General features: G+C 39.8%; 1 protein-coding gene across 1 annotated transcript; it reads right to left on the bottom strand.

Moving 5' to 3' along the window:
* Nucleotides 1-10177: 10177 nt before the first annotated feature.
* Nucleotides 10178-20343, bottom strand: ap3m2 (adaptor related protein complex 3 subunit mu 2). The gene is made up of 9 exons (XM_018669628.2): nucleotides 20212-20343; nucleotides 18378-18670; nucleotides 18098-18269; nucleotides 17494-17631; nucleotides 17254-17339; nucleotides 16705-16838; nucleotides 16245-16452; nucleotides 15838-15982; nucleotides 10178-12242 (listed from the first exon to the last, which is right to left on the bottom strand). The coding sequence occupies exons 2-9, from the start codon at nucleotides 18648-18650 to the stop codon at nucleotides 12142-12144; spliced, it is 1257 nt and encodes a 418-aa protein (XP_018525144.1). The 5' UTR covers nucleotides 18651-18670; nucleotides 20212-20343; the 3' UTR covers nucleotides 10178-12141.
* Nucleotides 20344-22279: the final 1936 nt, after the last annotated feature.

Raw genomic sequence — 22279 nt, 5'->3', positions numbered from 1 at the left:
CTGTGATTGTGTTCACGTATACAAATCACTGACCTGCAAAGCAACAGTACCTCAACCTGCCACTTAAAGGAAAAAGCTGGGGCGTAGATGTCCCTTTTACACAGTCTCTGTGAAAATTACATACCAAGCGTATTTTGGAACCTGTGTTCAGAGTGTTTACATTCTGGGTGTGAAAGATCATCTCCAACTTGTACCTTTTTAAACAAGACAGCAGCGCTCGCTCTTGCCAGACTGCTGAACATAACCACTAGAGCCAAGGGGAAATGGTCTTGTCCAAATCAGTAACCGGGTACCGCTGCAAAAATGCATTTCTCTTACTCTCTCACTGATCAGCTTTACTGAAACAGGAAGTTTCAGAAACAAATAGCGAAGCAAAGTGGTCTGTTAAGATATGAAAGATAGCAACGTCGAGAGTGAAAATGGTGGCTGAATGAGAAACCTCCGATAGACCAGACAAAGTCAGCGAAAGTTTAGGCAGCCTGGCGAAGACACAGCGGATCGAGACGAAAAGACAGACAGCGAGAGGCAGACAAGAGACACAGAGACAGAGGGGGAAACGAAAAGAGAGAGGGAGCTGAAGTGTGGCGTGGGGAGGTGAGGCAGCCACACAGTGACACAGCATTTCTAGTGTCTGTCTGACGCGCTCATATGGCATGGGAAATCCCCTCTGCTGACGTCACATGGGCCACGTGCGTGTGTGAATGTGTGTGTTTATGTGTGAGTGGAGGTGTGTTTGTGGTACGCTGGACAGTAAGAGCGGCTGCTTGGCTTCACTGTGGATTGTTACAGGTGGATGGGGTAGTTGTAGTACTTGATGCAGTTGTTGTACTACTATTGTAGTCACAGTACTAGCGTTTACGTAAAAACAGCAGTAATAGCAAGAGTAACTATGGTTGTGATATTAGAACTGGTGGTAAAATTATAGTATAGTGTAACAAGTAAAAGCTATAGCGAGTAATTGTAGTGGGACTAGAAATAATAACAGCAGTAGTAGAGGAAATAACACTTCCTCTGCTATGTATTTATCTTACACTGATATAACTGCCTAATAGTGCCTGTCAGGGGAAGGGTGTTAGGTCTACAGTGCCTTTGTGAAAGAAACTAATATAGAATTAAAAGGAAGAAACATAATCTAGCACATCTCTCATTGGCTCAAACCCTTTCTCCCTCAGACTCTCCCAGCCTTCAACAGACACCTGGCAAGCACTGACAGAACATAATCACACACAGATGCAAATCCTATCTACTCGAAGCCAGCATCATAATCTTGCGTACACATGCCTTCATTCAACTTCATTTCATTCACACAAGTCCCATGTGTTGCTGTTACCTACTCACATTTAATAATAGATTAAGATCTCCCTAGACCTGTGAACTTGTAACAAACTCTACCTCCTGCTCACCTCACCTTCACAGTGTAACAGACCCAATACACACAGACACAAGGGAAGAAGGCTCATTATATCCATTCTGATAGCATGTTGTAAAAAGTAGTAAAAAGCGTTTGTTTTGCAGGAGGATGGACAGAGAAGTTAGTTTGCCTAAAATTAGATTAAACTGATGTAAGTAATGGTGTTACAAATGGTGTGACAAAAGCGCTGCTCAGACCTATGCACTATTTTACACATGTGACTCTTATTCACATTATGGGATCTCAACCAAGTCTGTTAAGTAAGAAAAGGTTATGTGAATGTAAAGGCTCCTAGGCATTTCATGGTCACATTCAGACACTCACAAAAGTGAGGTACAGAGCAGTCATCACAATAGAAGATGAAGGATGTGGTTGCTGGGTAATAAGGGACTCTGCTGCTGCATCCATACAGAGGTCAGAAGGCACAGATGGAGGGATTGTGGGGAAGGATATTCATTGATGGATGGATGGACACTTGGTTGAAAGCTGTTTATGAAGAAAAGCTACACCTACTGCACATCTCCTGATGTTCTTGATGCTCCTACTCACTACAATCACCGGTCAGAGGAGACAGTTGACCAAATAAGGTCTTTGAGGGCCAGTAATAGTATTTTGGAACAAAGCTGTAGGTAGTTATCATTCTGTAATAATACTGAATATCTGATTAAATATCACTACTGAGGTGAGGCCACTAGGTGGCTTGGCTTGACTGTGATCTGAGAGGACCTGTGATTATAATAATGGGACAACATAACTGGGCTAATGTCCTGTTTTTCAGCTCACTGTAAGCCTGGCAGAAGAAGGTGATGAGATGAGCTGGTTGTGCCAGGGCTACCAGGGTAACTACTGTTGCTTTCCACCACTGGAAACAGCTCTTGGTAAAGGAATAAAGTTTGATCCTGAACTCTCAATGTTCCTTCCAGACTGGTAGGCAGCTGTTAAGGCTGATATTGGCTGTATAGCAATAGCGAAACTTAACCATACGATAGTGAAAAGCCATTGTTTACAGTTACGATGACACACAGGATATCTAGTACAGACTGACTATTCTGTAAATTAAAAGGCAACAAAACAAAAGGATGGTTTTTACCTAAACTAAATCTCAAAAGCTATTGCTGGTGTGAAATTCAACAGTTGGAGCTAATCAGACAACGACAACAATAAAATTACTGTGTCCTTAAAATGTTCAAGATAGATCCTAGATAAAGAACAAAGAGGAAAGAGGGAAAAGGTTTGACTGAACAGGGGAAGAGTTCCTTCAGAACTCAGGGGTTTTGAAATATGGAGGCTATACATTTCCATTACCCCTCAGCATCAAGAGAACTTTAAAAAGACAATGGTTCCAATCAGGAAACCTCTTGACAAGACTGTTTCCCTCTCAGCTGCTGAGCTCACATGACAAAGACATAATCCTGAAATTTTAAACTCTGATGCCCATTGTTAGCAACAATATGCACAAATATGCTTAATGATTTTAACTCTTAGGCTTTTCTTTCACAGAAGTCTAACAGGTATGTTAATGTCTATTATGTCTCTCTTATTATGCTTTGGGCCACTACATTTTCCCACATTTCTGTTCTATAAACCACTAAGATAACTAGTTTTTGGTGATTTAATATCGAATTGTGTTACTGTAAACTCAGTTTCTTACGCAGGAGACCCCCATGTGCTGTTGCTGCCACTTTAGAAACATCTTACCAGACAGGACAAGACGGGACAGGCCTGAAGAGTGCTGATGGAAACCCTGATTTCCTGTTTGTGGCTAAACAAACCTCAGGCATTTTCCTCTAGACTTCAGATTTGTGCTCTTCAACACTAACATGTCCTTGTCTATAAAGGCACCTACACCTGTGATCTGTAACTGTAGACATTCTGGATGGTAGGGAGGTGTTGTTTTCTCAATATTTTGCAAACAGTATCCTCATAGTAGTTACAGTATGTGTCAAAACAACAGTAAAAAATATTTCATAGTTAGTTCTGCTTCTCCACACTGAACACTGAAGTGTTGAGTCAGTCAGATATTAGCCTTTAATTAGGGAGCTTGGATATCGCCCAGTTGATGGTATCCTCTGACAACTAATGGGCAGGATGCAGTTTAATGACTGTATTATGATCTGTGTGTTTAATTGATCAATAATATATTAATAATGAATTTATTCTTGTGTATATATATGAAATATATGTTTCATTGTCAGCATCAGCCTTATTACTTTTGTACCAGCTTAGCCTTTTTCTATCTTACAGTGGTCTATATATTCTTATATTGGAATTTAGCATGGAAATAGTTGTGTCTGGAAATGGTTACATAAGACAAGTCGTCTTCATTCCAGAGATATTTTTTGGAGGATTGGCCTTCAAATATTTGTACTGATACAACTCCATAAACAATATGTTACTAACAGCTTCTGCACTTTTGACTTTATTTCTTCACATTACAACAAAACAAGAACTGTCCAATCATTGTGTCTGTTTGATCCATGTGGAAATGTTAGTAACAGTGGTGATGTCCTTGTTTTGCTGTCTATTAGCCCTTGGAGGGGCAGTTAAGTGTCAGTTCCTCGGTCATGCTTTAGTAGCCTATTCTGGTTTTTCCTGCCCCTCCTCCTCCAATAGTGCTGACCATTTACTGCATCTTTCCGTCCTCTTCCCTGTCTTTATGGCCAATCCCCCCTGTTTAAGACTATGATGGAAGTACAAACACACACACACACACACTTCCATTGCACACTTTAAAAACATGCACTCCCTCTCTTTCTTCGCACACCCACACACACACAAATACAAAATGGCCTAAGGTTAACCCCCACTCTCATTTGAAGCCTCAGAGGTCAGAGGACAAAGCACAGGCAATTGCAGGAATTCTCCACTGCTGCTGTTTGGTAGCCCTCACTTCAAACACACACACACACACACACACTGTCCACTCACACTCTTTTCACAAAACTTTTCACTGGTTTGGAAGTAGAATGTGAAACAGTTGGCTTAGGTTCAGGTTATCTGTATCCTCAGCAAACATGCACAAGCATTTACTCACATTAATTTGCTACATTTAAGGTGAATATAGGTGGGTGTGTCCCTCTGTTTTTTTTTTTTTTTGGTTTTGTTTTTTTTTTCCACTATTAAAGGCAAAGTTCAGAATCTTTGAACTTAAAATGCCATATAATGAATTAGTGTGGGAGTTGGGGGTTGCAGCCACACTAACTGCTTAAATTAGTAATTGAGCACTTTCAGCCATGCTGTCTAATTGTATTTTAAAATATCTTATTTGTTTTAATAGTTGAATAGTATAACAAGTGGAAGTTTAATCAGGTTTGTACTGCGTCACTGCATGATGTGTTTTTCTATAAATATAACTGAGTTGGCGGGGAAAATACTTTTATCAGTTCTGGCTCTGTTAAACAGTAATTAATGTTCACAAGCAGAAGCTGAGAAGAATAAAACTGTAGGTCTAAATTTATAAATCACAGTTTGGAGATTTAATTCCTAGTACAAGTGCCACGTCTGTCCACAAATCTAGTCTTCTGCTCAGGTATTTTGGGTATGGCACCACAATGCCGCAACCAGATCTTACTTTGCCTAAAAACATAATTCTTCTACAGAGAAAACCCCATGTGTGAGCGTGTGATATAATAATGCAAGTGTGTTGATAAAAAGTACAAGAAAACATTCTCTGGGTAAATAAAACTTGAAAATATATCTAATCTCAAGAAGTTGTGAGAACCCCAGTAACTTTGGTAAATCTCTCTAGCCGTTCAATCAACAGCATGTGGGACATTTTGTGGCACAATTTTCACAGATAATGTTGACATTTGTGATAAGTCACCAAACCAGGATGTTTCCCTATTTTTTATCTGATAAATCCCTGAGACAGTAGGAGAGGAAACTTAAAACAGTTGCATGGATGGATGAATGAAAAACTAGGGCTGAAAGAGAAAAGCTTTCAACAGCAAATTATATTTTTAACGGGACCTACCATTAACTAACAACAATACAGTGCATTCCAGACAATAAATATTATCAGACAATAAACACATTAGTACCTCATTCACCTCAAGCTCGTTCCGTCTCTTCTTCAGCTGTTCACATTTGCGAAGCTTGCAGATCTGCTTGCCCGTCTTGCGGTTCAGACAGTTTGTGCAGGTACCACAGTTCTCTCTACGGAGACAGGGAGTGCAGGCACCACATTTCTTCCTCCGTTTACTCTGCATGTCAACAGTGGCATCCAGGGAGGCATCACAGGGAGAAAGAGAGAAGAGCCCTGCTTGCTGGTGTTCATTCTCTATATATTTGCTCAAGGGAGACGTCTTCTCTGAGGATTTCCTATACAAGTGGAGAGACTGAGCCTCCTCTGCGTCCATGGAGAACTCATAAATGTACTCAGGTGGCAGACCAGGCCCTGTCCTTGGCTTGGGCATGATGACTGTCCTGCCTTATGTCTTTTCTGTCTTTTGAAAAACACGGATACACAGCTATGTTTAAAAAGTTTAAAATCAACACCAGATACCATCCAAATGTACCATGAACATTTGGCTGAACTGCTGCAAGTTTGTCTGGTCCTAGAAATAGTTTCGCAGGTAGGTAACTTGTCTCAGATCAGTCTTTGCTATTGACTTTGTTTATCTAGATATTAAACTTGTTGGAGAAAGCCTCAATACCCTAAACTCTCTGGGTTGTTGCTAACAAAGTTAGCTTAATGTTCATCTTGTTTTCTAGTCTGAGACCTCCAAGGACAGCTTAATTGTTGTTCTGCGTTCTTGGTCACCTGGGTGGCCCTGGAGAATCCGGGTGGCAACTTCTAGTATGGAGTCCATCTTTCCCAACTACCCTGAGGGGTGGTTGGCAGTCCACCACAATGTGGGCAGCGTAGCTGGAGCCTGGGGAGTCATGGCAGTGTCTGCCCACTCTGTACACAGTCTGGAGTAGTGAAGAGACATAAAGGGATAAGACAAAACATTTTTAATTAATCCTAGGATGCTAAAATAATATATATTTATATCCATTTCTGTTTAAGGTTTACAGTGGGGACTCTAAATGTTTATGCAAGTGCACTGTTAAATGTAGGTGTCTGTTAAATACAGTGAGTCCAAAGAGGTGAATTAAAAAACAAAGACAAAGCAAAAATTGTAGGAAAGTGTTATGAAGCCATTAGCTTTTCTTCTAAAAAAGTATGCAGTAATACTTAACATAATAGTTTATCTTACAGTTAATAATTTGTAAGACTTGACCAAACATCTCAGATACTGCTCCAAATAACTGGAAATCTTTTTAATAACGTCATTGGAACTGACTGTCTGACATTGAATGATATTAGATGATATGCCCTCCATTAGTGTTCAGTCTGACAGCCCTGATTGCTGTCTAGATACTGTCTGGTTTCCAAACACAGCTGTCAGTGCTGTGCATCCAGTTGGCTCACATCCATACAAGCCTACGTGAGCAGTGTGAGAAGAGACTGTGTTTAATGGCAGACCTGACATGGATGGGGTGCGGGTGTATGGGGAAGGGTGAGGGTGGGGGTGGAAGATGCTTGTGTCATCCTGAATGAAAGAAGGGGGGTGATAAGTTGATGCCAGGGACAGTCCTCTTTGTCTTGTGGTCGCACGCTCCAGTCAACCGTCAGTGCAGTGAATTGTGCTGAGACAAACCAATGTTTCTTTGCTGCTGCCTGACTTCACAGCCTGCATTGAGCATGCTCTCTAGATATAACAGCAATGCAGTGGAGGCTTAAATCCACCTGCATTCAATAGACAATACGATATACAGGCTACTTTAATGTAGTTTAATTTTACCCACTGGAATGCCACAATACACTGCATATGTAATTAGAAGGTAAAAACCTGTAGCTATGGCAGGGAGTTTCAAGGCGGGAAAATAACAAATTAACTATTGTTCTGCTTCTTGCATAACAGCGACTGAAACATTATAAACAAACAATAATTAATTTTAAAAAAGCATTTTGTTCAGTACCAAAACACTGGGGTGTAAGAGGTAAGTAGTTACAACGCCACTTAATGTGCACCCAAACTTTTAACGTTTTGATAACTAGCTAACTCACTACCTACATTTCAACATTTAGCATTACCAGTTCTGCTACCTCACCACTTATTTTTGTACATGGAAGTATAATTTGGGCTACCACACTTCGTAGTTAGTTGAGGATAAAACCTTACCAAATGAGGGTCCATGGTGTAGCTTAGTTAGTTTGAAGTGTTTGGTGAAATGACAGTTGGGTAAAAGACCGATGTCATCATTGGAATAAATCACCTTACAGTGACTCAAGTGTGTGACACTTAAATATGGTGGTTTATCCCTCCACCACTTGACTGACTGTTTAACTATGCTAGCACATCAAAAAAAAAAAAAAAGATAACGAGAATTACATGAAAGTGGTGCGTGAATAATTTCCATACATAATATATAAATGCGCATTTTACGCTATACAGCGTGGCGGCAGCACGCGCTCTGCCAACTAGTCATTACGCGCGTGTTTTTATCGCCACCTCTGTCGCTGGCCGTCAGCTCTTCAGTGGGTGCCCGGTCACTAACTCTGCTACTGTTGTTACAGTAACAGTGTGTCCACGTGGTCAACGACAGGGAGCTGCTTTAGGTAGTCCGGCCAGCCCACGCCGATCAGATAAAGGCTAACAGGCATCCTTAGATTTACATTGAGATAATGGCCATTATCAACAGTGAGATACACAAAACACATTAGGGCTGTGAGTTAGGGCGCCGTGCGTTAATTGCTTAAGGTGACAAAAACAGCACTTCTACCGGGTGTGACTCTAATTCTCGTCCAGTCTCAAACTCTGTAGCGCAGGTGAATATCCCACCAGCAAAAGTGATTATCCTAAAGTCAGAGCCACCAATAAAAGTAACAATATTTTCTTTCATTAAACGCATTAATGATGCCATCCTCAAATAACTTTCAGCTGTTTGATATACAGCTGAACAATGCAGCTCACAAACTTTTGTTACTCAATTCTGCAAACAAACACATAAAAGCGGGACTTTAGTTAGCTACACAGCACTGCATCCACATGTGAACAAAACATTTATAATGTTGAGATGAGAGACAACCTACCACCCGAATCAATGGCTGCCTCGGTATCCCTCCTCACTCCAGCCTTTAAAAGCGTTTGCAAAATGAAAAAAAGGGTTTTAAAAAAATCTAACAGAAGTGCTCAGACAGCGTCATAATAAAAAGCTATAAGTCTTCACTTGGGAGCTAAAAATACGCCTATTATAAACCTTTCCACTTAAAAACACACTCCTGCAGAAAAGTGGAGAGGGGGGGGAAACTTTTAGCCTAATGACATAACTCTGACTTAAAGCTGCTCTGTCTGGGGTATAGTGCTGGAGGTGAAAACGAGAGAGGAAAACCTTAAAGTCATCAGTAAATTATGGAGTGGACTCCTGCCAGCTGGAGCAATGGGGAGGGGTGACGTCACACAGTGAGCATGGAGGGGTTAAAACTGGCCCCTGTGATGTTAAGTGTTAGTGGTACCTTTGAGGTCAAAAATGATAAGAAAAAAAAATTATGATTTCATGATGACATTTTGATTGGTGGCTCTGATTTCAAACGGTGCGTTTTAAAATAGGCTGATGTCATGAGTGGGTTTTAAACCAGATGTGGTGACATCATGAGGGGGGCAAGGATCAGGACCTGAAGCCACTTCATCTTCCTGGACATAGTTGTCTTGTTCTGCTCACATGAGCGGGAGCAGCAGCCCCAGCTGACAGACTTTAGGTATCTCAGCTGCCTTGTATCACAAATGAAGAACAGATATATGATCCAGACCATCCTCAGCTACAGACAATGAGTTATGTACATAGGTCTATGGTGGTAAAAAGGATGGAGGTTTAGATGAAGACATGGTGACACAGCACAGAGATGAGTGGAAAAAACTGTTAACCTACCTATGGTCAACAATTACAATAAAATAAAAAAGCAGAGGGTTGGATATGGGTACTCTGTAATAGCTCTGCTTACATATAATTTTTTTTGAAATTTATATAATGGAGAGAGAGCTTCTGGGAAAAGCAGCAGTGGATGACATAATCCCAAAATTATGACATCAAAAAGTATTCATAAGTGGCTTTCCCTCCAGGTTGGCACCTGTAATTATTAAATTTGAATTCCACTGATCAAAATATATCTTGTCAGTCATAACCCACTGTTCCACTTTGTCCCCAAATCTCTGCATATTAACAGCTTAAGAAGTTATCGTGGCAAATATAATCAGATGCAGGAACTCCCAGGAGTTTCTGCATCTGAGAACTGCACCCACTGCAGTTTACTGTTTATGAAGCTGAAAGAGTCAGACTGAAATAGAAACAACAGTGGTTTCTCTCTTCCCATAATAATGACTTCATGATGCACTGTTTTATAATGCTGTATGAAATGAAATTTCTCAGACGGAGGTCCCCAAACCACCTGACTGCGTTTTGTATCCATTTGTGTTTCCTTGTCATGAAAACATCCTCTGTGATAAAACATCTCACCATGACTCCATAACATTTATATACAAGTACTACATTACAAATCAATAGACTGGCAACATGAATACATTAATCTACGCCTAAAAATACTACTAAAATACACATTGAAATGCTGTTGTGAATGTTCATCGAAAGTGTAGCTTCAAAATCTGTGAGACTGAGACTGAAATTAACAGGAGTAATCATTTCAAAAGGACCGTATGACGGGTAACACAGTATTTGACCTCACAGTATCACACACAGTTTGTAATAAGTGTTATCACTCAGTTATAACACATCAAATCTTTATTTTTAACACCAGCATAACACTCCATTGGAGGCTGTTTAACAAACACACAAACAAAAGTCCATAAACACAAAATGCAAACGGTCAACATTTCCTCTGAGGTACCTGGCCATTGTACCATGACACAGTTTAATATGTTCTTTTTATTTGGAGTTGTTAACACCATATTCTGTTTGTAGCAACTTTGAACCTCTCTGCCAATCACATGAAGAGGCATGAATTTCATGGTGAGCTGATTTCAGCAGAGACCCAGAGGCATGTATGTATCACTCCAGCCTTTAAAAGCATATGCAAAGATCAGCCCAGTTGCCATGGTGACATTCAGAATGTTCTGTTTACATGATGTATAGAAATAGAGATTAGGATTCATACAGATTCTCTGACTGTAAGGGTTGTGATATACTGGAGAAATAGTTTTTTTTTTTTTTTTTTTAAATATAATTTGGATCACTTAAGCACCAAATAAACAGGGTCAAAAATCTTTTTCATATTTCTATATACTGAAAACTAAAACTGCTGGAAAAACTGCCCATACTGTTCGATTAAATGACAAGCTTCTGTAGAGTTTAAACTTTTAAGAATTTAGTGATAGAGTGCAGGAATGGGAAACACTGTACACAATTACATTACTTTTGTAAATCCTTTATGTTGTTTAATAAATAATCATTTAAGTTGAATAAAAGATGTGAACATGAACCTGAAATTCTCCCGGAAACTGTCACGGTAAGAAATAGCCTAAACAGCTTCAGCCACTCTACATTCATCTCACTTGCATTAAAAGGAAATGTTAGTGCCAACAGATGTGAAAGTGCACAATTAAGGACAGCTCCAGTATCACATTCTCATACATCAGTGTGCTGACTCCAAAACCATCAAATTACTGCAACGAGGAGAAGAGGAGGAGCACAAGAACACAACAAACAGGGAGGAAAAGCAGAAAACAGATGAATGTTGGAAAAAGAATCAGACAGGAGTAGAAGAAATACATTAGTATTTTTCACCAGCAGTTCACAATGGGAAGCCTTTGGAACACAGATGATCATCATAGCAGCTCTCTGACTGTTTAAAATTTAAGAGAAAAGATATTATTTGGGTTTTTCTAGAGCAGTAGAGGCTTACCTGCCACTACTGATTTGCAGCAAAAAACTGCACAACCACCTCATCAACTGCCACTAGTTTCTTGACTATTAGTTTGGTGTCTTACTGTGCTGTAAGACAACGCTATTGTTTCATTTTGCAGAGGTCCTTTGACATGGCAAAACACAGAATTTCTGTCACACTGTACAGCCCATGCTATCACAATTTATTACTGGGGAGCTCTATTTTGATTCACTATTGGTCCAGTATCCAATATCTCTTGTTTGGAGTGTAAATAACAGTCACCTGCACACATGTATCCAGATAAACATAACAAAGACAATGAAATACTGTTGAGGATGGATCACTTTCAAAGCTGATACCTACAGCTAAAACAGTACAGCATCAGATTGTGGCCTGTTTGTTAGAGCTTGAAATGTGTGTCTGAACTTGATGGAGCCTGAATTAACACAAAGTAGCACAAACTGCTTCTCCTTCATGTAACAGCTTGGGTTTGATTTGGGCTCAGGATTAAAATTATCAGTGAAAATGCTGTTAAAGGTATAAATCAGTAGTAATATACAGTACATTGGGATGAGCTTGGTTTGGCCCAGGTTCACCTTGGATGGAGATGGAAATGTTTTATGACATTCAGGTTCAAACTGCAGATTCAGTCATAACTCTAACCTGTTTACTGGGCGTTTCTATGTGAAATGGTCCACTTTTCAACTGCTACAAGGTATCTCCAGTATATGTAGGTAAATCCTGAAATGCATATACACAGGGAATGTACCAACTCCCCTTCCCCCATCACATCACCCCCTCAGTCTCACTGTGGTTTGGTCCAGTAGTCACAGAGCAGTAGTCTTTAAGTCCGGACCTGGAACTTGCCAGCCTTCGTCATGTACTTGATGCCTTTGAAAGGTTTATACTTCTCACCGTACATGTCTAGACGATTCACCTTCAGCCCTGTTGAAGGACAAAATTACCCTTAATTTATCAATACACTAAAAAAAACACTTTCATAACTGTCTGGCATGAATGTTTGTGGATGCTGACGAATTCCATAACCTTCCAGAGAGATTTGATGACAAAAACTCCAGAGATGTAAACATTAGGTTTCTACACTACATCACTCTATATCCCCTTATCATTACATTTGAGTCAGCACAAAGCATCTGATTTTCTCAAAACTCATACAAATCTGGAGGAAAAAAAATGCATGATGTCTGTTGCATGATAAAAATTATTTTTAACTAATTATCCTACATCTACAAAGATGTTAGCAGGAGACAACATATGTTTGTGCTCCATTTGTAAACGGGGAACTGATGTATGTCACATGTCATTCCATGGATTAGGAAATTCATTTTCAACTTGAGAAACAGGCTCTAATTAATCTCAGAATAATTCCAAGGTAATATATCTGCTCACTAAGTCACATCACCATACAGCTCAAGATTATTACTAAAGCTAATAATATAATAATATATGTAGATATATTAAGTGAGCAACAATCTAAAATTAGTATATGTATCATAATTTAACACTGCTGAAAGAAACAATTATACTAGACAATATCTTAAAATCTGCTCATAAAGTACTATCTGCTGTCATGTGTCAGAAAGGAGGAGGTGCATCTATTGTATCTGGCACCATCTAGTGGTCATAGTGTCACTATGCGCACAGAACAGGACAGTCAGGTGGTTATCAGCTGAGAAGGCTACAACCTCTCACGTGTGGGGGCTTAAGTCAAATTATTCTCAACGTTAGGAGAAAAAATAACAATAATGAATGCAATAATGAAATTCAATGGTTAATGATAAAATGTGTGCAGGTTTAGCAGGAATATAAACAAGGTGTTGTGTGACTGAAAATCTCAACAATGACAATTGTTATCGGTATTAAAGGAACTGCACTAAACTGGTTTACAACCATGGGGATCACCGGTGACACCGCGGCGCATGTTTATTTCAAATTACCGTAACTCCTCGCTACTTCGTGCAATTTTAATCATTCAAACTGCCCCTGAAAGCTGAGAAATGGGGCTTTCTGGTGCTATTACATGCATTACAGTAATGACTGAGTGCCGTGTGGGGAGAGGGAGGAAATGAGCGGAGAGTAGGGGGATTCAGTCAAACTTTTGGTGCGGTTTCTTGGAGTTTAGCAAAGTTTTAGAGGTATATTCTGTGTAAATAAATCCGAATCTTGTAAATAATAGTCCCACCCTGTAAATAATAGGCCCACCTCCTCCTCCCACTCAAAGCCACTTCCCTATCCCAACCAATAAAAATGAGTGCACAGACAAAAGACAAAAGACAGCCTTGGGAAGGAAAAAGTGCACTCTGTGCCACAAAAGCACACCTTGGATGTGTGATGTATGTCATGTGGGTCTCTGTCTTCAGGTAGACAGGAATTATTTCAGAAACTACCACTGCTAAAATAAAAATCGCCTGGCTATTGACAAATATAACAGCCTGTAACATGGACTCAGAAAGCTCCAGAAATGTAAAACTGTCTGAGTTGTTGTAAAATAGTTTGAATTACATTTTTGCAATCTCAGAAATCTTCAATCTGCACTTTTCAAGAATTTATAAAAAGAAAGTTGAAGAAAATTCAATTCCGTTTTTGTCCTTTTCTTCTTATAACACACAGTTTTAGGTATTTAATTATATAAGAATGGTAAATACTTGGCAGATTTTGAAAGTTCTACTTCTCCTGGAAAAGGGGTGTAAATTATTTACACATAGGGCATTTTTTGACACAATTATTGACAAAAATAGACAAAAAAAGACCAGGCGTTTTAATAAATATATCTATTATTATGGTGCTTAAAGGGTTATTAAGTCCTATCTATCTGATAGGCTTCAGTTTGTACATGTTAACAACTACTCCTCCATGTACACAAAAGTTAGACATAAAGTTCCACAAGGGTCAGTGCTTGGACCAATCCTCTTCACCTTGTATATGCTTCCATTGGGCAATATTATCAGGAAACACTCCATAAATTTCCATTGTTATGCGGATGATACACAGCTTTATCTGTCAATGGAACCTGATGAAACCAATCATCTAGCCAAACACCAGGCTTGTCTTAGGGACATTAAAACCTGGATGACAAGCAATTTTTTATTATTGAACTCAGACAAAACTGAAGTCATTGTACTTGGTCCTGAACACATCAGAAATAAATTTTCTAATGATGTAGTTCCATTATACGGCATTGCCCTGGCTCCCAGCTCCACTGTAAAGAATCTGGGAGTTATCTTTGATTAGGATATGTCCTTTAACTCACACATAAAACAAACTTCTAGGACTGCCTTTTTTCATCTGCGTAACATCTCCAAAATTAGACATTTTCTGTCTCAAAAGGATGCAGAAAAACTAGTCCATGCATTTGTTACTTCTAGACTGGACTACTGTAATTCATTATTATCATGCTGCTCCAGCATATCTCTAAAGACTCTGCAGCTGATTCAAAATGCTGCAGCACGATTACTGACAGGAACTAGGAAAAGAGACCATATTTCTCCTGTGCTAGCCTCTCTGCATTGGCTCCCAGTCAAATCCAGAATAGAATTCAAAATCCTCCTCCTCACATACAAAGCCCTTAATGGTCAGGCTCCATCTTACCTTAAAGATCTCATAGTCCCCTACAATCCCACTAGGACTCTGCGCTCCCAGAATGCTGGTTTACTGGTGGTTCCCAGAGTTTCCAAGAGTAGAATGGGAGGTAGAGCCTTCAGTTATCAGGCTCCTCTACTGTGGAACCTTCTCCCAGTTTCAGTTCGGGAGGCAGACACCCTCTGTACCTTTAAGAGTAGGCTTAAAACTTTCCTCTTTGATAAAGCTTATAGTTAGGGTTGGCTCAAGCTTGAACCATCCCTTAGTTATGCTGCTATAGGCCTAGACTGCTGGGAGATCTCCTATGACGCGCTGAGCTTCTCTCTCTCTCTCTCTCTGTCTCTGTCTCTCTCTCCACAGTATGGATACATATCCCATAAATACATGTTACTAACTAAATATGTTCCCTTTCTTGTAGTATTGTTCTCTTCCGTCTCTCTCTCCTCTTCTGTCTCTTTCTGCAGGTATTTCTGCCTCTGGAGCTGTAGAGTCTGATCTGTGTTGACAAGTCTCCTGCTGCTCCTACAACTCCACTCAACACCTGCTGCTAGAATTAGCAGTTAATACTATTATCATTACTACTGCTGTACTCTGAGTCCGGTTCTGCTCGAGGTTTCTGCCTCTTAAAAGGAAGTTTTTCCTTGCCACTGTTGTCTAGTGCTGCTCATGGTGGGATTTGTTACGTCTCTCTCTGTAAATACCTATTTTAAAGAGTATGGTCTAGACCTGCTCGTTATGAAAAGTGCCTTGAGATGACTTTTGTTGTGATATGGCGCTATATAAATAAAACTGAACTGAATTGAATTGAAATTGAATTGACAAATTATTCCTACAAGAAATGAAGAATTCATATAGAGACAAAGTTATGATGGCATTAGGATAAGTGGTTAAGGGGTGTGTGTGTGTGTGTGTGTGTGTGTGTGTGTGTGTGTGTATGGACCTGAGATGGCCATCTGCTGGATCTTGAATTGGATGTTGATGGTGGGGTTCTCATCGGGTTTGGAGGCCCCCGCCTGTAGGCTCATGGTACCTTTCAGACTGGGAAGCTTCTGTGGGTTGATCTTACCAACATCCCATGACAACAACTGGTCAACAAAAAAGATATCAAGATGCAAGTATGAGACCATTAACACTTAAAAGGTCACTTTCTATCTTACACAATGGCACACAAAATAAAAGCAAATAGTAGCATCTTTGGTTTTGGAGAAGAATGGTGTAAGTAAAGACCTTTGTGACCTGCAGCCTCCATGAAAACCTGACCTCTAGCCATTAAGTTTTCATTCCTACATTCATGTACTTTCCCTTCTTTTAGGTGTATAAACACACCTGGGCACAACCTCTAAGTACCTTTGTGACTGGGTCAAATGTGTATGTTCCCTGGGAGGGGTTGAGGTTGGCATTGAGGACACCCCGGGGCAGCTGGCTGCTGACCAGGACCGACTCCACAGCCTTGCCCATGGTCTGTTTGGGGCCCAGGGTCAGGTCAAAACGTCCCTGAGAGCTCCCCTCGCGGAAGGTGATGTTGTGTTTGACATACACTGGAATCGCCACCAGGCTGATGAAGACAAACAACAGCAGGGTCACATTGGCCAGTGGAATATTTTTTGCAAATGTTTTTTGATGGTTGTATTCTAATATTAGTACACTGCTTGAGAGAGAAATCCCTCAGACAGAGCACATACAGTATATTGGCAACTATGGGATAAATAACTCACAGATAACATTCTTAATTAGTTAGAAAAGTGTTTAGTTTGTATGTCTTTTCCATAATGTGACATAAACAGATCCTGACTGAAAAAACACTGACTTCTGAGAGCTGACATGGTAGGAGAGCAGCCGGAAGTTTCCATCAGGAGGGATGAAGGAGAGGATCCGCTCAGCTTCCCAGCGCTTGAACCGAACACATGGGTGGAAACTGACATCATCCAGCAGCCGAGGATTCTGGGAGAAGGAGACAATCAAAACATATTCACCAATTATTTCCAGCTAGTAAAACAATTTTATTTTCATTTCTTGAGTTGAGGCAAAAAAGGGTTATGACAACTTGATAGAAAAAACTTGTTTCAAGTGACATGTAATGATATGTGAGCAGAGAGTAAATATCTTTTTAATCAAGTCTAATATATGATATACATCAATATTTGCCCTTTTATATCAAGTTCCCATTATACTGAAGCACCTGCTTTAATAATTCACAGATGCAGAGACTCAGCCGAGGCACTGCACCACAGTGACAGCTGGGCCCTATGTCTTTGTCTCTACTTTCTTATGGTCCATATTAGTCTGATAGTGTAGATCCACAAATAGCTAGCTTGTTGAAAATCCACAACAGGCTTAAAAAGGTGTAAAAACATACCATGAATGATAAAGTGAGGTCAGGCATGCCTGTCAATTTCACACAGGCATCAATAACTCCCTGGATTTCGGCTGTAATAGTGGAGCCTACGGAGAAAACAAAGTACAACGTTGCCTTACAAACAAGGATTTGACCAGACTAACACTGTTATTTTTTGGACTAAGATACTCGTAGCTGATATTTAATCCCTATATGTCAGTGTAATTCATGTATGTCTATGTAGTTAGCACAGAGCCATACCTGATTTATCAATGATAGCATCAATCTCCTCCACCACATCAAAATAAGCTTCATTGTTTGTATATTTGACCCCAGTGCGTCGCCATGGCACCACTGACAGCTGGCCTGTAGGGAGCTGTTCACCTACATTGGTGCTGCCTGGAAAACACACATTGGCCTAATGTGAAATAATACACACAAAAATCTCATGTTGCAACGTTTTATACTGTAACTCTGGATGATGAGCGACACTGATTCTGTGACTGTGTAGCTGCAGCACATTAACAGCAGTTCTTGTAAAACTATTATTAAGAACCCTTTATTCCCCCCTCACACTACCATCACCATAAACACATTTCCTCATGAAGAGGAAGACGGGAGATTATAAGTTTGGCTCTTTCACAATAATCAACTCAATAATAACAGAAAATAAAGCTTGACATAATAACTTTTCAGCTATGGGTGACTGCAGTGTTAATGGATCCCCTGAAGTTTTAAAAACAAATAACCTGCATAGAGCCACACATCATGAACATCTAGTTGTCCTCTAAATAGTGGGAGCGTCTGATTCATTTAAAATTTTACAGGTGTTGTGGTTAACAAGAATTTATTAAATGGACTGTACCTGTGATGGTGTTGACCATTGTGCGGAGTATGGTGGGGGGCTTAATGAGCTCTTTGAGGATGTTGGACTCTGTGGCCAGCGGAAAGCCATTGTCCAGCATCTCCTCCAGTAGTTCATAGACTACTACCACATTATCCTTGATGGCAGCCTCTGTACACACTCCAAAATAGTCCTGAGATCACAGAAAGGCACACAAAGGCAGGATATGGATATTATAGGTCAGATATGAGTCATTAAATGAAACTAAAAGTGGACCAAAGAAATGCAAGTGAGCAAGAACCTGGAATGTGTCGACAACTCTGTGCAGAAACTCGATGACAAAAAGCGGCGGCACCTCGCTCTGGATGACTGCTACAAAGTAGATGCGATGCCTGAGCACGCTGATAAGGTAGTGGTGTGGTGTGGGGATCACTGGTGGGACGTTCTCTGGCTCTGTGGCACGCTCCTGCGCCTCAAAGAAGTAATCACACACAGAGCGGCTGACCACGCTCTTCCAGTGCTTCTCCAGGAAAATGTCCCCTGAAGCGTTTACTAGGAATAGGCTGTGGATCATTTTGGCTGGAGGCAGAGAGGCTGATGATATAAAAGAGAAAACCAAAGCATTTCAAATAAGGTTGAGAAATTTTAAAGGTCCCATGTTTTACACTTTTGCCCCTTGTCTTATTTGAAGTTTTGAAATCCATAATATTTGTGCTTTTTGTACCAAAAACTGTATAGTTTTACATCTCCTCTCTCAAGCTTCTCTAAAGAACAGGGTGCTGCATGTCTGTGAGCCTCACTTCTGATTGGCTGACTGTTTTCTGAGTGATGCACAGGGTTACCCTAACCCAAACCCTAACCCTAACCAGGAACTGCAGCCTACTGTAAAAACCTGTCTGTGGAGTGATACAATACTATAAAGACCATGTATTACAAAATATTGAGTGTTTGGCTGTTCCCTTAAACTGAAGCAGCTGCATGGCACTCAGTCGCCGTTAATTATATCATTTACTCCTCAGCTTTTACTGTAGTATCACATACATAGTAACCTATTAAATTAAAATAAATTATTAAACAGTAAATTTAGAAATTTTAAATATATGCAAATGGTTTGAATGTAGTTAAGAGTTATGTAATATGAATGTCTGGACATTTCAACAATGTTTGAATTAGGTCTGAAACAGCATTTAAACAGAGGAAAGAAAGAAAAATCAGCACTCCATGCCCACAACTGAAAAGACAGCCCTTCCCCCTCTCACATGACACATTTCATAAAAGCAAGTTTAGCACTCTGGATAAGACACAAACCCTGGTCATACAAAGTGCTCTGCTCAGTAGCAGAGAATAAGTGCTGTGCTTAATTTGTCAACGTTTATTGTATCTATACAATGTAACTACACTTGCTTTTTTTCATTTGTTAAAGAGCAAAAACTGTTTTCATATTTTTGGATCCATGAGCAAAGTCAGTATTCCTCACTTCCCTTTTAACACACAGCCATTAAGAAAACAAATACATAATTATAACACTATTTGTTAGTTAAACTCAAGTAGTGGACAAACTATTTCAAAGCAACGCATGAAAGACTGAATGAATAAATAGGTAAATGGGTCATGTATCGTATAAAATAAAGTGTAATGGGTCATTTTAAAATAGTAAGCAATACATTTCTGATCTTGTAAAATGAGTTAGGTGTACCACTCTCTCCAACAAGAAGGACACAGTAACTTAATAAGATTTTACTTGATACAATAGCAAAACGTAGTCTTAAGTTAACTTATGGTGGCTAGTGAAATATGACACCGGAATATTCATTAAATATGCGGCAAAGCTATTGAGTTCGGACCCGATACAACTCAGTGATGCAAGCACCTCAACACATTGTAGTCACATGTAATTATTAGCTTGTTAGAACATTTAAACCGAGAAACTGGCTGTCTATCACACTGTGGTTGAAGGCCTCCATCTCCATACAAGATGCTACATCAGTCCCTCCTCCTGTTTCACACAGTCTCATGACAGAGGAAAAGCCCCGTCACCCAGTACAGAGGATGAAAATACATTAGTTAACCATGCTGTTCTGCCTGAAAATGTACCGTTTACCACCCGAGGCATTCATAAATTGCAACTGACTCACCGAAGACAATTTTTTTACGTTTTCGTCTCGCCTTTCACCCTTTTTTCCCCAATGAAAGCTAAAGCTGCCGTCGTTGCTTCCCGTTAGGTGGAGCGGATCCTAATGCGAGAAATCTAGAGGACTAAAGCGAACCAACCAGAAGCCGAGATGACTATAAAATCCCGCCCACTTCATAGATTCATGGGTCAACAATACGGAAGCTGGTGACTTGTGATTTGGCTGTGATTGGACCGTGGAGGAAGAGCTGCAGTAAACACCAGTAAAACTGCCCGCTGATTGGCTTTAAGATGGAGCTGGTCTGACATTTTGTTTCAGTATCAGATTTCATCTTGTGGAGTTGCTGTCTCCATTCAAACTTAGCAGAGACAGGAGCACGGTCACTAAGAAGGAACACTACAGAGTTTACAGTCCAAAATACTTTTTCAGTCAGTCTGCAACATATAGTTCTTTATATTTTATTATTTTGTTATGCAAATAGAAGCAATACTTATACTTACTTATATTTTACCACAAAACAGACTGAGATAGTAAAAGTGGAGATGAAAATTGAATAAAGCCATAAAGAGGCTGCTGGAGAAAAGCCTGAGGATGTCTGAGTCATATTTAGTCTTTTTATATATAATAAAATTACATATACACAGCATTCTTCTTGTGAAACAATTTAGTAACAGTTGTGCAAATATCAATTCAACCATGTCTCACCTGACATGATTCAAAAACAGTACATGGAGGAATAAGAGCTAGTCAACTATTAATAAAATGTCCTCATGTCTGAGAGTTCACAGTCTGCGTCATATTCAGTTACACCCTCTTTACATATGCAGCACACACCCTAAAGACAAAGCATCAGTAAACATGCAAACAATGTGTTTTGAGGAACTGCACCCTCAAAATTAGTCAGTTAAAATCTTATAGTGAAGATTAGAGGAGTTCAGAACAAAATACTAACCTGAGATCAGTTTTGCCAGTTCACACCCTTATCCACCTGTCAGCAACACAGCTGCATCTTGCTTCAGTGAAACAAAGATGTCATTTTTAAATGCACTTACCATTTCCAAATCCTCATTCTCTATCATTTCTGTGATAGACAAGCATGAATCCAGCAGCACTGGAGTGAATAGTGATCAGGTATTTGTTTTAGTACCAGGTTTATGTGTGGACCAAGCATGATGAGGGCGCTGACTCAAGTACGCTGAGTTCCTGACTCCTCTGGTGTATTACAATATTATATAATGATTACACTGACATAATGCATTTAAGGTAGCAAACTGTGAGTACAAATTACTTTTGGATCTCCCTTATTCAGCATAACTAAGCAAATGAGAAGTCATTATTCTCCAAAATGGCAATATGTGAATGTAAGCCACTGACTGTAAGCCATTCACTGGTGAATGTGCTACACATGGCAACAAAACATGTTCAGTATACTGGCTCAATTAAGAGGCATTAACTAACTGCACTGACAACAGCGGCTTGATCAGACATATTGCTTTTAGAAGCGATATGTAGGACTAACAAATGTGACTTGTGTTTGTTATATAGAATATGAGACCGTTATTCGCAACACAGCAATATTCAATGAGGCAAAATGTCCTGTGTATTTGAATTTTGTTGAAGATGGATGTGGGTAATGTGAGAGTTACCACCAACTCATTTTTCACATCAAGACCTTTTGACTTGACATGCTCACGTTCTACAGGGACATCTAGTGGCCACAAGTGGTCAAAGCAATTTTATGATCTGATTTAATGTCTGAAGTCCATTATCAGTTTTGGCTATCATCCATCCATCCATGGGGGTGGGGGGCGCTGGAATAACCTGGTCTTTCCCTGATCTATCTGCTACTTATCAAGATAAATGACACCCTAAACCTTTCATAACCAAAGCTCAGGTAGAAGACATGTCAACAGTGCTGGGGAAGCCCTGCACAATTGGATGATTTTGAACAAAATGTGACAGCAGCACTCTTTCATATGAATTTCAACAAGCCACTTAATTTTCAACATGGAACAAGAACTAGCAAAATATACTAAACATGTTTAAGACCCTGTAAACCCATTTCCTCAAT

The sequence above is a fragment of the Lates calcarifer genome, linkage group LG13 (assembly GCF_001640805.2).
Source record: "Lates calcarifer isolate ASB-BC8 linkage group LG13, TLL_Latcal_v3, whole genome shotgun sequence".
Taxonomy (NCBI): Eukaryota; Metazoa; Chordata; class Actinopteri; family Centropomidae; genus Lates; species Lates calcarifer.
Note: the sequence above shows the minus strand (reverse complement) of the source record. Positions and strands in the feature narration are given on the sequence as shown.